This window comes from Thermobia domestica, chromosome 10 (assembly GCF_964235325.1).
Source record: "Thermobia domestica chromosome 10, izTheDome1.hap1.1, whole genome shotgun sequence".
In the NCBI taxonomy this organism is placed as follows: domain Eukaryota; kingdom Metazoa; phylum Arthropoda; class Insecta; order Zygentoma; family Lepismatidae; genus Thermobia; species Thermobia domestica.
In genome coordinates, this window is record NC_137463.1 from 151315336 (window position 1) to 151331398 (window position 16063).

General features: G+C 37.0%; 1 protein-coding gene across 2 annotated transcripts in view; it reads right to left on the reverse strand.

The window, feature by feature from the left end:
* Positions 1 to 729: 729 nt before the first annotated feature.
* LOC145662773 (uncharacterized) overlaps positions 730 to 16063 on the reverse strand; it is a 356070-nt gene continuing 340736 nt past the window's right edge. Inside the window, exons 5-6 of one of the 2 annotated variants that reach the window (XM_081728643.1) lie at positions 14305 to 14521; positions 730 to 5323 (exon numbers count right to left, since the gene is read on the reverse strand). In XM_081728643.1, coding sequence (XP_081584769.1) covers positions 14331 to 14521 — 191 coding nt within the window. In that variant the 3' untranslated portion in view covers positions 730 to 5323; positions 14305 to 14330. The remainder of the gene's footprint in view (positions 5324 to 14304; positions 14522 to 16063) is intronic. The other variant, XM_081728642.1, reaches the window with a different exon arrangement.

The following is a 16063-nucleotide window of genomic DNA, read 5'->3' on the forward strand; positions in this document are numbered from 1 at the left end:
GACAAGATTGTTTCAGATGTTATTGATGCTAAAGCTAAGAGAGAAAGCTTTTTGAAATGACTTTAAATTTTTGTTGTAATGAATGGTACTTTGTATATTTGAATATTTGAATCCATTACAATAATTTTATTTTGAAATTGTTCCTGCAGTTGTGCATTCCTGATATTCCCTTTTTATTTCTTAATCATGATGTTGTTTTCTGTAAATAACGTATGTATAACTTCGGTACAATATGAACAACATTATTTCTTACACACACACACATACACACACACACACACACACACATATATATATATATATATAAAAAATTTTCTCTTTAAAAATGTATGTGATTAATACCTTTAATACCTTTTTCATTTTGACTAACACCGAAAAGACATTTCACTTACTGTGCACAATGGATATGGTACTGTGCTTTTTAAAAGCTCTGTAAAATTATCGTAAATTGTGAAATGCTGTAGTATGTAAATATACCCTTTCTATCTTGTGTTATTCCATCATTAAAGATTACTTTGGAGGAAAGTATTTCTCTCTCTTCCCCCCCCCTCTCTCTCTCTCTCTCTCTCTCTCTCTCTCTCTCTCTATATATATATATATATATATATATATATATATATATATATATATATATATATATATATATATATATATATGTGTGTGTGTGTGTGTGTGTGTATGTATGTGTGTAATATTGTGTCTCCTGCTTTTACTATTATATTGAAAATACGTTTGCTTGTGGGAGGCTCCCAAACATACTCTTGCACCGGGGCCCCGAAGAGTTTTGTTACGGCACTGGACGCCACATATATTTCCTAGAAGTGGGGGACGACGTCCCTCCGCGTCCCCCACTTTTACCCCCTGCTGTACCCCCATCGCAGGAAGAACAAGAGATGGTACATAAGGCTGTTCTTCCACTTTATAGATGCTACTGTTGTGAACGGTTGGATAATATACAACTTTTAAATTACAGTGACAAAGATTTGCTGGAATTCAAAGCTAATGTCACTCGAGTATTGATCAAAGACATAAGAGGAAGCAAGAGAGGACGACCATCTTCAGCTACTTCGTCCATTGTGAAAAAAAAAAAAATGTTCTTCCAAACCACCAACGAAAGTAAGATACAGTGAGGGTGGACATTGGCCAAAATTGATGTAAGTGAAGAATGCAAACTGGTGTCATGATGTAGGATGCAAAAGGAGAACAAAGTAAAACTGTAAAAAGTGTAATGCGATTGTGTGTCCCGATTGCTTTGAAAACTTCCACACGAGAAAGTAAAAGAAAGTGCTTGTAATTTCCCATTTCGCAAAAGACAACCACTTGTTAGGAATTGATTTACTTTCACGCACACTTAAGCTTCATAATAATAGTAAGCAATGATGGAATTAGAAATGCTAGTAGCTAGTAGTCATAACTATAACCTTGTTAAGTGCCTAGCAATTAAGTTCTATTGTATCTTTTAGTGTATGTAAACAATAATATAAAATGAAGTAAATACATAAAGTAAATAGGTGTTTTATTAAAAAATCAAAAATACTCCTATCGCATAATATCCACACAGGTGGACAGAAAGATTGTTGTCTATATTCCCAATATACTCAATCAAAAAATTACAAATACCGCATTTTCTTATTTAATTAGTGGTAAAGAGTTTAAAAAATACACATTTAAAAAAAAAACAGTTTTAGGTATTTCATGTATGAGAGGGTAAAACAGCAAAGCCTGCTCTTTCAAAAAATATGTAACTGTAAATATAATAATTGTTTTTATATCTGCAAATGGTTTTCGTTCTCTCTCTTCGGGAAAATTTAAAAAAATATGTCAGAACACATATTGACAATAATTAATACAAAAATAATTGACATGAAATACATACGTAGGTTGGATAATAAGAACGGCAACACTGTTCTCACGTTAGAGAGCTCTGTCTCACAATCAGCATTACAAGATTTCTGTAGCTTATAAATTAATGGACGGCGATGAAGTGTGGTGAGTAGTAACAGTTCTATGTTATTTAGTGAAAAGCAACAGTATCATCAAACAGAGGAGATAAGCTGAAGCGCCATAACAATATGTTTCGGAAAAAGGAATAACGTGGGTGGATTAAGATCAAAGTGACAAGTGGGCGCAGTGTACAACAATGTTTTCAGGGACACGGTAAGCACAACGTTGCAAGATAAATAATCATCCGTATCGTATAGCGATACTGTGTACATCAACAAAGATATACGCGCTGATGGAGTACAACGCTTTCCACAAGATGTGTAACAGATAATCTTCTGTGGCAAAAAGTCAGACTCGAGTAACGATGTTGCCATTACTTTTTATCCAGCCCTCGTATTTTAAAAGTGGACCTTTTATCCAGCCCTTGAATCTGTCTTCTACAGTTTACTAGAAAACATTGGCATATAGGAGCAAAAGAGAAAAGTTCACTTGCACAAACTCAGCTAACCATTATTTTACTACCATTACAAGTATGATATTGTGAAGGCAGCCAAAGAACAATAAAAAAATAAATAAAAATAAAAAAAATAAATAAAAAATAAACTTGTATGTAAGTGAACTTGTTATTTGAAGAAATAATACAAATTATTTACATAATTCCTCATTTTAAAGAACAGACGCCATACTTTCCCTTTCTTTCAATGCAGCGAAAAACTCCCATATTTATAATTTTTGGAAGTTAGCAATATTTTCGATAAGTACACAATAAAATAATCAAACGAAACAAAATCCTTTGTAAATCTTTTACCTCATTTTCAGAATCAAAATTTCACTAGTTTCGAAATCAGAACCGGAATCCTCGTAAAGAATTTCCAAAATCTAATCACCATCTCAATTGATCGACTCCATTTCGATACATGTTCAAGTAAGCTTCCCCTATGACGAAAACATTTTATTTTTACAAGTGAATGAGGAAACTTCTTTCGCAAAATTAACCAGTTCCGTTTTAGAGTCCCATATATTTTTAACTTTTTATGTAAAATTAAAATTAGTGAATGAAAAGTATTTGATTAAAATACCCAATAAATTATATTAAAATTATTATTATAAAACAGTAGACCTGCTAATAGAACGTAATTTAAATATGAAATCAATAAGAGTTATTTGAAATAATTATTTTTTGTTGCTTATGTGACAGATTAGAAAACAAGATTTTAATAAGCCATTTCCTTGAAAGATGTAAAGATCTCTCGAAAAGAAGTTATTTAACCCTTCATTCCATATTGAGTATCAGCTGTCCAGAATTTAATGAAATTTCTCTTAGGTCACCAAATAATGAATACTATTTTTCATCCCCCTTTTCTCTGAAAAACTTGTAGGCCTACTTCTAGAAGTGAGTGTTGCATATCATAATAATTGGGAGACCTTCGCCAATCAAAGTATAAGTATGAAAGTTGATTTTCAAAGGTTTTACCCTATAAGAAAATATTGAGAGAAGTTTGTTTTCCCATAATAAACACTCTCTGCTATTGACATGGAATACTACATGTTCGTAATAGGAAATACTAAAACGAAATACAATGTCGATAGACTAAAGTATGATTGGTCACACACTTATTCGGTGAAATCGATACCCTCAAAGAACATTTTTAGGATAAATAACATTTAAAATACTACAAAAACAAGATCTAATATGGTACAAAAGTCATTATCTACTATAATTTAATTGACCTAGTTAGTAAATATTTCCAATTTGTTACAAAATCAATTACTTTTACCTTAGAATGATATATTAACCCTTTAATATACAAACAAAAATATAGAAAAAGAATATTTTGTGCATTAATTCACGTGGACTAATAAGAAATGCAACAACAATAATATTAAAAAAAACAGTTCTGTTTATATAAAAAATTTCCAAGATTATCTAAAGCTATAAATTTTTAATAAGTTTTCATTTTCAAGCATAAAATTAACAAATAAAATTATAAAAGAAAATTGGTACACTTGTGATGAGACCATCTTTGGCAAACTATGTATTGCAACAACTTTCTCTTTTCTGCACTTAGTGACCATAATATATCACACTAAATACATTCATTATCATAATCAGTCGTCGTCGTCGTTGCATGTACTCACTAGCAATTTTCAGATTTTTATTTTTATTTATTATGTATTTTGGGGAGGTTGTAATTTCTTTCTTCGAGGCTGCTTAAATTGACTTCGAAAGTGTAACTGTTTCTTTACTACTCCTGGAAAAGATGCTTTTCGTGACGATGTAGTGGACATTTGCAAATCGTTTTATGGGGGTGCTTGATATCACTTTAGTTTCGCTTTGTTTTCGACCACACGTTTCGATCCCTTCCTTGTAGCTGTAGTAGGTAATTCACAGTTCCAGTTTGTAGAATTGTAGTGTTCTTCTCGCCGCTGACAAGGCTTGAGAATATCAGAATTTAATAACTCGTTTTCATATATATACAGTATATTAAAAAAGGTTTAATAGATATATTCCAGTTATTTTAAATTTATTAACTTCTGTTTGAACATCTCAACTGGATTATGTATTTTTTTCAAGAAGTGTAGAAACTGAAAACACTCTAAGGGTTGAATAGGGTTATAGTGAAAAGCCAAACGTGGATGCAATTCTTTACAATAATAAACCTTGAAAAGATTCATAATGAAAACACCTAAAGGTTACAGCTAGCTGGAGCAGTGGGAACGCAAACACATGCGGATTTTCGGAGTTCCATCTAACAAAACAAATTAAAAATTTGGAGTATGAAGTCCCTTATCGAAAATTAGGGTCTTCTGCAGTTGGTTTTACAGAACTTACAAAATATTTGAATGTAGTAAATCCAGTCTGACGGATAAGCATTTCGTTCAGTCTGACGGATAAGCACTATCTTGAAGAGCGGCGTCAGTTAATTCCTGCTTCATGTTCTTAGTAAAAGTACGAAAATTCCTCCTGTGCTCGTGTAAGGTCACTTGTGTTACCAAACTGATCTTCTAAGCTGAAATCAACACACTAGCTTTTTGTTTTTCCTTCAGCAACAAAACCTTTGTATGCTTGTCCTGTATGATAGTTAAACCACTCTCACCAGTTAAAGATTCAATTGGTTACCTGGGTAGAAATGCTCATACTCAGTATTTAGAAAATTGGAAGCTTTTTGTACCTTCTTCTTAGTGAAACCTTTTACTCTTGTTATGTAAGTTTCCTGCAAAGTTCTATGCTTTCCTTTGGTCTCTATTGTCAATTGCAACCTTCTACAAGATGGGGAAAAAGTCTCGAGAGCTTTGGAAATAGACTTCGCATAGTTATCATTTTAGATTTCCGGACCTTGGCCAAAGATGGAGACTCAGGACGTGAATGTTCGAGTTCCTAGAAAGCAGACAATATTTCTTATATGTCAATTGTAAACCAAATCTACACAGCTAAAACTAAGAAAAAATTGCAGAACTCAAATGCACAGGTTTTACAAGTTCTATGATATAAGGACGACAGTTAAAATACGTCACGCACTTGCAACAAGGAAATTATATGTATAACATAGGCTACACATCTCAGAGAAATACAATTTATATCTTCGAACATACATAACTTGTGATGATCGCTCGTCTGACTTCAGTTAATTGGCTCAATCCTTATATTTCAACATTAATCTGTTAAGCCTTTCTCGGTTCACTTATCAGGAGATTCATTAGTCTCATTACTCCGGACAGGGTTAAAAGTGGATCTGACAAGGTGCGGGGGACGGTAGATAGCGGCATGACCTCACGACGTTCCCATTGTCCATCTTTGCCCATTGTAATGTTTTAGGAATTGGGAAGACGCCGAACATATTTTTTCGAAATGGGGAGACGCCATCCCCCACACTTTTATCCCTGACTCCGAAGAAAAATATGAATTTGTTCACCTACATAAATTCATAATGGTCATTTCTTACATAATAAATTCTTATTACATTCAATACACATAGGAAAACAGTATTTAGTATAAATAAAGCCAGTAGAATCCATAAAACTTTGATGAAAAATATCGAATTTTCATAGAAAGACGGCGTTCAGCTAGACATTACAGCTGAAATTGATTTTAAGCGAATTTCTCAATGAAACTTGCAAGGTGTGCTTAAAATTAAAAATGGATATTAAGTTTCATCGTACGCGTTTGAGTTCTGAATTATAAAATATTTATCATTGTTCATAAATGTTTGAAAGGATTATGATAAAATTTTGTACATTTTCTGGCTTTTGCAACAAGTCTGGAAAACATAAGGAATGGGTATTACTCTCCCAAATGAAATTTATTAATATTGAAATGCACAGCTGACTGGTACATGGACTTATTTTTCAACGAAGATTCCCATTGCACTTCTCCTTTCTAAATCTTTTCAGTACAAATTCGTTTCGGAAGAAAAGGAACGACTACTATGTTAAATTATCAAAAAGGATGTTTCACTTATAAGAAGAAAATTAAAAATCTGATATTCTGCAATTTTAGTAAAGCAATATATAAAAATTTTGATACACACACACACACACACACACACACACACACACACACACACACACACACACACATTATACTGTATATATACAGTGCGTTCCACGAATAACACTAAGGTCCACCTCCTGAAAAAATCAAGGCAGATAGAAACATGAAATCTTTTGGAACCTTCAAGGGACATAAAAGGCAACATTATGCTGAGAAGGAGAATCCCCCACAAGGAGGGCTAAAGGGGGTTACTGGAGGTAACTCAAAAATTTTAAATAGCAACCCCCATCGTGTGGTACCTCGTTTGAAAGGTAATCACGAGTAAAGACCACCTGTGAAAATTGTAAGTCGCTAGCATGTCCGTAGCCAACATGGCGGCCATCCGTAAAGGACGGTCGAAGTGCGTTCAACGAATAACACTAATGCTCGTCTCCAGAAGAAACGAAGGCAGATAGAAACATGAAACCTTTTGGAACCTTCAAGGAACTTAAAAGGCAACATTATGCTGAGAAGGAGAATCCCCCACAAGGGGGGCTAAAGGGGGTTACTGGGGGTAACTCAAAAATTTTAAATAGCAACCCCCATCGTGTGGTACCTCGTTTGAAAGGTAATCACGAGTAAAGACCACTTGTGAAAATTGTAAGTCGCTAGCATGTCCGTAGCCAACATGGCGGCCATCCGTAAAGGACGGTCGAAGTGCGTTCAACGAATAATACTAAAGCTCGTCTCCAGAAGAAACGAAGGCAGATAGAAATATGAAACCTTTTGGAACCTTCAAGGAACTTAAAAGGCAACATTATGCTGAGAAGGAGAATCCCCCACAAGGGGGCTAAAGGGGGTTACTGGGGGTGACTCAAAAATGTTGAATAGCAACCCCCATCGTGTGGTACCTCGCTGGAAAAGTAATCGCGTATAGAGACCAGACCGTGTCCACAACAAACTCTAAAGTCTAACGTAGGTCTAGTTCGGAACGAATGCACAATACACATACCACACAACCAACACTATAACAGTATTGCAAATACAAAACATGCAAATTGAACTGAAACCGATAGAAAAGAGAGTACCATAATATTATTGAAAAATCTGAACCCTCCGAGGCTCGAACCCCGGACCGCACGTGTACTGAACCAAAACTTTACCATTGCGCTACTGTCGAACTGCTACTCTTACGGACGAGGAGATGTAGTTCATGACGACGAGTTGCCCGTGGTAGCGCTTTGGTGTTGGACACACGTACTTTAGCAAAGCTACTCTGTTTACTCGTGCACCACTATCAGATGTGCTTTTCCGAGCAACAGTGCGCTACACTACAACCCGGAACAGTAGGTCTGAAGGACGTAGACGTGTGTTTGTGCTGGTGCGTTTGACCATCCTACATTGCATACATAATGTGGTCTCTTGAACAGAGAATTGAAATTGTGTTACTCTTTGGTGCTACGAATCGTTCGTACAGTGCAACAGCACGGTTGTTCAATGAACAAAATGTGCGCAACCCAATTAGTGTTTCTTCTGTACGCCATTTATTAATCAAATTCTTTACGACAGGCAGTGTGACCAATGCCCCAAAGCCTCGAAACCCTAGTGTTGCTACGGAAGGAATACAGATACAAGTGTTGGCGGAGCTGAATATGCATCCTCAACAGTCCATAACAACTGTGGCTCAAACATGTGGTGTGTCACGCACAACGACATACAGAATCTTAAAAAACATACCTTCCATCCATACAAACTACATATGGTCCAGGAGCTAAGTGAACATGATCCCGATATGCGTATCGAGTTTTGTGAGCAGATGTGTGAGGCATTGGCACGTGGGACCATTGTGCTGACAAATGTGTGTTTCAGCGATGAGAGTACGTTCTACTTGAATGGCAAGGTCAACAGGCATAACTGCCGATATTGGTGTGACACAAACCCTCATGTATTTCGTGAAGGCAACACTCAACACCCAGAGTCGCTGAATGTCTGGGCGGGTATCTTAAGTAATCACATAATCGGGCCCCTCTTCATCGATGGAATATTAACGGATGAGAAGTACCTGGCGCTGCTGCAAGACTTTATTCCACCGTTGATTGTCGAGGCAATGGAAGAGAATCCGCAAGAATTTGGAGAGATTCCGCCCGTTTTTCAGCATGACGGCTGTCCTGCCCATTTTTACCGCCTTGTACGTGACTATTTAGATAGTGAGTTTCCGCGACGATGGATTGGTCGTCGCGGCACCATTGAATGGCCAGCCCGTTCGCCAGACCTTGCTCCACCCGACTTTTTTCTCTGGGTCTATTTGAAGACTATAGTGTTCCGCACGCAGCCGAACAGCATTGCGGAGTTGCGCCAACGCATAGTTGATGCCTGTCATTCTATACCGGTAATGACTTTTACCCGTGTTCGAGAGGAGTTCGTCCAACGTTTACATTACTGCCAGGAAGTGGGCGGTGCACACTTCGAGCATCTCCTGCATTAATGAGGTATGTTCCAAATCATACTATGTTACTCTCTGCTTACAGGTTTGCAATGTTTCTTCGACCGTCCTTTACGGATGGCCGCCATGTTGGCTACGGACATGCTAGCGACTTACAATTTTCACAAGTGGTCTTTACTCGTGATTACCTTTCAAACGAGGTACCACACGATGGGGATTGCTATTTAAAATTTTTGAGTTACCCCCAGTAACCCCCTTTAGCCACCCTTGTGGGGGTTTCTCCTTCTCAGCCTTTTATGTCCCTTGAAGGTTCCAAGAGGTTTCATGTTTCTATCTGCCTTGGTTTCTTCAGGAGGTGGACCTTAGTGGTGTTATTCGTGGAACGCACTATATATATATATATATATATATATATATATATATATATATATATATATATATATATATATATATATATATATATATATATATATAAAGAAAATGTTTTAACGAGATTTAGATAATTCACGTAAATTACATAAACACATCACTTAACTGAATTTCAAGATTAAATTATAGATTATTTACTTGGAGAAGGGAAATTCATTATCGTGCGGATCAATAATAATACATCTAGTAGGAAATAAATACAAGAAATAAAATAAGTATTACAAATAACAGAAAACAATTCAACTTTTTCATTCAGTGAAGATTAATAACAGTTCGGCTAACAAAATAACAGTATTCTGTAATGTGGACAGAATACTAACGAAACGTGTAGGATGACGTTTCATAAGAATCTCTATCCACTAACGATCCCTGCTTTACTATTTTTGTTAAATCGGTTTGAAATAGGGCTATTATTTATTTCCATTAATAGAAATGTAAGTCCTCTTAATGTAAAGAGTATAAAGCCCTATTACTGTCGATCCATTGTAATGCAATGATTCGGTACTTGTTTTTCCAGTTCTTAAGAGAAACCTGACTTCAAATGACTACTAGATAACGACGATATCGTCGTAGTATTCTATTTCTTTAACCACTGATGCTGTGAACATCTTTAAAGTCAAATTGCGAGTATATAATCGCAGTAGTTTATTTTTCTGCCCCCAGTATGAAGCACTGCGCAGGAAGAATAAAAAATATTCATAGTTGACAGTTTGGTCACGATTGGACTTCTGTCAGTACTCCGAATTGATTGAGTCATCAGATGAACCATCCCAGCAAATCTTGGTATGCCAAAACTATAGAAATAATATATTTCTCACAAGCTTCAATTCAAAGTGTAAGAAGATCTTTTTTAGTTCATATATGCATGAGCCAGGGGTGGACCAAGGGCCAGGCAACCCGGGCGACTGCCCAAGGCGCCACAATCAGGGGCGCCAAAACGAGCCCCAAAAAGTAAATTTTATAACGTGTTTTCTACTGACTTTTACATTTATATTCTAGTAAAGTAGCGTCAATTACATATTTTTTTCCATTCCACCATGGAAGAAGAGAGTTTTATAGTAGGGGGCTCTATCGACAAATGGAGACGTCGTAACGGTATGTAGAAGTAGGGATGGGCACGAGTCGAGTTCCGAGCCGAGTCATTGTTTCGAGGTCGAGTTTCGAATCGAGTTGAGTTTGATAAACGGATCGCTCCTTTAGCTCCTTTTAGCTCGTTTTGAAATCATGGCCTGATTAGACTAGAAAGCGAAATTATGAAAAATGTAAGCAGTAATGTGGAACATTTTTAGTGTTGCTCACGAGATGTACACATCTTGCGTCTCGTCTCCTCTCCATTAACAAGAAGACAATGAATTTTTATAACAAGACTGCCTCAAATGTCGTGAGTACCAATATAAGTACCGATATATACTGTAGTTGTTACTAACAAAGCTGAGACCTGCATGGTTGAATTTTTGAGCAGAAGCAGCAGCCCAACTCGGGTAGTGATGTTAACTGGCTCAGTTCGGTACAACTGAGCGAGCAGCTCGGGCCGACTCGGTTGAAACGAGGCACCGACTCGGCTCAGGTGAGCCATCGGCTCGAGCCGGCTCGGTTGCGGTGAGCATCAGCTCGGTTTGTTTCGGCTCGGTTGGGTGATCTGTTGGCTCGGCTCGATAATGAATGAGCTGTGAGCCGAGTCGCTAAAGCTGTTGAGAACCCTAAACCCGAGCCGAGCAGGTTTGAACATGTTTGGCCGGCGCCCTCTACTTTTAACGATTTTTAGTTCGAGCCCAGATACTTGCTCCTCCGGAACTCAAACCCAGAACCTCGTGAACGATGTCATTGCCTCCTAGACTTCACGACTACCGAGGTCAACAGTAATAATAATAATAATAATAATAATAATAATAATAATAATAATAATAGTACGTTTCCGTGTGTATGAAGAAAGTGACTATGTATTCACCTGCAAACAAAGCGGAAGTGATCCTTCAGGCATCGGGTTTGAGTATATGTGCAGCTGCGCAGTTTCATTACCAATATCTACAGCTCATCACATACAATGATTGGCAAGCTATCGACACGCTTCAATGATACTGGCAGTGTCTTGGGCCGACTTCGCTCTGGCAGACCGCAATCCGTAACCGACTCGTTGACATTCTGGCTAAAGTTACGTGCAGTCCAACGCGATCGATACGAAAGATGGCCGAAAAGAGTAATACCAGCCGAACGTCTGTCCAAAGAATTCTGCGTAAGCATCATTTTCATCCATTAAAGAGTTGCATAGATATGATGCCGACCGACGACGTGAATTCTGTGAATGGTTTACTCACACACAACATAAACAACCCAACCTTGCGGCTAACGTCATGTTTTCCGACGAGGCCACATTTCCTCTTAATGGAACTGTTAACCCTACATTGCATAGTGAGACAGATATGAGTCATAGTGGTAAATAATATAACGGTATGTAGTTGCTAATGCATGTTGACCGAGATTGGGAACGTTCGAAGCTAGTTGTAATTTCACAGTTTTCGCATAGATAGCACTATTAAGCGTACCAGTACTTCCTTGGCTCATTTTTGCTTTCAATTGCAAATCTATTTTTTCACAGAAAATAAGAAAAAAAAAACATTGTAGGGTTAACAGACATAACTTCGAGTATTCGGCAGAAAGCAACCCTCATGTTGCCGAAGTTCCCCATAATGAAAATGATCCTCGTATAAATGTCTGGTGTGCAATTCACGGTAATGTTCTGTGTTCCTAGAGGCGAGACTAACAGGTGAAATCTACCAAAACTTGCTACAAGTAATACTGGAACCTTATTTTGACAACTTGCCTCCCGCAAACCGCCAACACTTTTACTGCCAACACGATTGTGCACCACCACACTTCAGTGTCAATGTTCGAAAATGGTTATTGCAGCAATTCGTGGACATAGGATCGGGCGTCGAGATCTGGTGGAAGGGCCACTGAGATCGCCCGATTTAACACTGCTTGATTTTTTTCTGTAGTGCCACTTAAAATCTGTCGTTTATAGGTATCGCCCGCGTACAATTGCTGCTCTACAAGACAATATTCTCGAGGCCTGCGCTGCTATTATCACTGAGACTCTGCAACGGGTTAGGAGGAGTTTGCGATATTGTATGGCAATTTGTGCACAACAAGATGGACATACTTCGAACATCTACGCTGAGCACAGCTGCAGACTTGTTTTACCTGTTTCAGGATCTTCCAACAGGTACGTGACTTGAGGTGAATGGATTAGGTTACGTACGGTACCCATAGTGTAAGTGTCGCAGTCCATTCTCCTTATATCATTTATTTGTCAAAGGAACAAGGATTGTATGCCATTGTCGCCCATCAGACGAAAGCTGGGATGTTACAGCTAAAATAACGTTTTTTAACTCCTTTCCAATGATGTAAGTAGTATTGCTCACGAGATCAGAATATTCTCATATGTCGCCACGTTTCGAAAACTCATACAAGACACTAGACAATCATTCAACGTAATGATATGAGACAAGATTACGAGTCGAGACAAGACCTGCAAATGAATAATGATGCTCACCAGTTGAGAAAATTTATTTATTTGTTTGTTCAAGGAAATGACACAAGGAGAGATTAGGCTTCCACTCTGAGGTCACATGGACCCTTTAGGTAAGTCTAGGACTGGAGAAGAGAAGGGACCAATCCGGCATGCACCCGGGAGGTGCTGAGAAACATCAGAAAACAATTAGTCAGGATGTCCCGTCGAAGCAGGGATCGTATCCACGTTTCTCCTACCCAAATGCCATGTGGCAGACAAGCACGCTACCCCTACACCAGTGGCTATCTCACTTGAATTCGTCTGGAAACTGTTGCTTCCGTTTCTAAACGAGAGAACAATTGAATAATGAGAAAGGATCTAAGTGCCACAACAAGTAGAATTGAATTGTGTCGTTCAAAGGTGTCTTAGTAGTAAGCAGAATACATTTGTAAGGAATTTATAGCTTAAAAGTTGTTGCTTCTGTTTTAAAGCACTCATATGGTCACATCACCTATTTAACTTGTATTGCGATAATTCATGTTTATCGACTTTTTTCTGGAATTTGAGTTTTGGCACTTAGGCCCTTTCTAATTTTATTCAATTGTCCTCTTGTCTCGTCTCGTTGACATTACTAAACAATTAATACCTGTTTGCCGTGAATAAATTCAATTCAATTTATTTTTCGTACCTGCCCCCTCCCTTTCTGATGATGACGCCACTGACTTGGATTGACTTTGCGTGTAATCCTTCTTCATATCCTTCATTGTTTGCCGTCCCTTCTGTTCTCCTTGGTCCAGGATACTTCAAACCACATGCACTTTCCTTTATTGTTGTCCAACAAAGACGTGACAACATTTCGTTTTTCTTTGGCATTGGGCGCAATACCCGTGTAGAGCCCAAACGGTTGGTCCAATTCCGAAAATTCCAACATTTGAGATTGAAAACACATATACCGAAAATTCACACAACATTGCTCCCTTATCATTTTTTCGTATCTTCGATAGTATGGCCTATGTAAACGGACTTATGGGACACCCTATATATATATATATATATATATATATATATATATATATATATATATATATATATATATGGACCGTGCTCAAGATAAGAATATATTTAATTTTTATAGTTTTTGAAACATAATGCGGAAAGTAGTTTTACCTATCAACAAATTTCGAAGAATTATTTTTGTTACTGACAGTGCTGAATCAATTAGTACAATAGAAACGTGATCATTTCTCAAAATCCCTTATACACAAAAACAATTGGCAATTGGAACGGGACTGCTACTGAGTTGCTTCATCACATTATACAATGTTAACTCTGTAGTAACTAATGCAATTGAAAAAAAAAACTCGAGTTGCTGATACTTGTCAGGATTTTTTTAAAAAAAGTATTCAATTATGTATGTTCTTATGAAGCAACGTCACTTGCAGTTGCTTTCCTATTGCTACTTGGTTTCGGTATGCATCCATACGCTTCATATATCAAAGTACATACATTTTCCAGTTGTTAGTAAGTAAAATCTATTTTCCTGGCTTGGGTAGATGTCTCTTCATATGCAGCGCCAAATGGTCAGAACGAGCGAAGGATCTCTCGCATACTTTGCACTTAAATGGTTTTGCTCCTGTATGCTTTCTGTAGTGCCGAGTCAGCTCATCGGACCTTGCGAACCGCCATTCGCACTCTGGCCATTGACATGTATAGGGTTTCTCGCCTGCAAGAAATAATGAAAAACATATATGTAATTATTAAATATGAATGCATAGCCGTTGAGTACATTAGTGGAGCGGTTCTCAATCATTGTGTCGCGACACATTGATGTCATGCAGTCTTCTAAGGAGTATAGCGAAATTTTAAAATTTAAAAGCCACGAAGAATTAAATAATAATTAGTTAAAATCAACTTGGAGACAGACTGCACCAACCAACGCCTCCAGCAGAAGCGATGATGTTCAAATCAAACAAGTGTGTCGTGATGTCCCGGACGTTCAGTGAAGTGAGAAAAGGTTGAGAACCACCGCATTAGTGCTTGAGCATCGAGTACAAAAATTTATTGGGTTCCTAATATTAACCTCATCTCACAGTAAATGCACTATGGTTGTATCTATGCAGGATTTAAGATTAATAAATAAGCTACATGCATCATCCAAAATTTCAGCGGTCACAAACGCATAGATTAGAGGAGGGAACCTTTAAATCAGCATTAATTGAGAAATAGTAAAATGTGTTTAAATTGGTTCGTTCTATGTGATTCATGTGGATGCCGAAATATTGAGGATACATTTCTCCCGTGCCTTCGACTTTATAGGCTGTTCTTAAAACTAGAATAAAGATAATTACATGGTTAACTTAAGTCGCCTTCCGAATTGCTACACCTATTCAGCATGTAGTATTCTCTTGGTGACATTACCAATACATCACATTTACACTGGGATAATAACTATGAATGTTACGAAAATACTGTATCAGGAATTGAATTAAAAAAGTAGCCTCTAGCAGAATTAATAGCCCTGCAATTGACAATATTCATATATTCTCAATTATGGTGTGCCTAATTGTAGAGGATATCTACGTTACGTTATACGCAGATAGGGTTCCTAAATGTCACGGTTTAGATGGGAGAATTCCGGATTTACATAATTCGTTCCCACAAAAATTGTTCCGATTCATCTCCAAACCATAATATCATTTGTGCAATATGTAAAAAAAATACAGCTTTTGTTTGTCATCCATAATCAACTAACAGGAACAACCTATTCTCTATTCTCTATTACTTACTTGCTATCACCTAATATACTGCACCTAAGATAGTTGCAGTATATTAGGTGACAGCACGGCTAATTATTGTGTAGTGCTTGGGTACAATACCACTAAAATTCTAATATATATATATATATATATATATATATATATATATATAATACATTTCAGATTCACTACAGACAGTATTTGACGAACTTAATAGATTCAAGTTATTCGCGAGACAACTGGGCACCCATTGGCAGGTCAATTTCATGTCTAATAAATGATAAGAGCAAAATAAAGATATAAACAAATAATGAAAGTGTGAGTTTATTTAAGAGAAATCTGTTTATTTTTTTATTGATTCATTTTAAAATATGAGAGGAACATAATCTTAAATAGTCAAAGATAATATATCAGCATTCATTTAGTGAAATAGGAAAAAACAAGATATATATAGCCTATAGATATTACTATTAGGATTTGTATCCGAAACCTGCCAATTGAGAAATAGG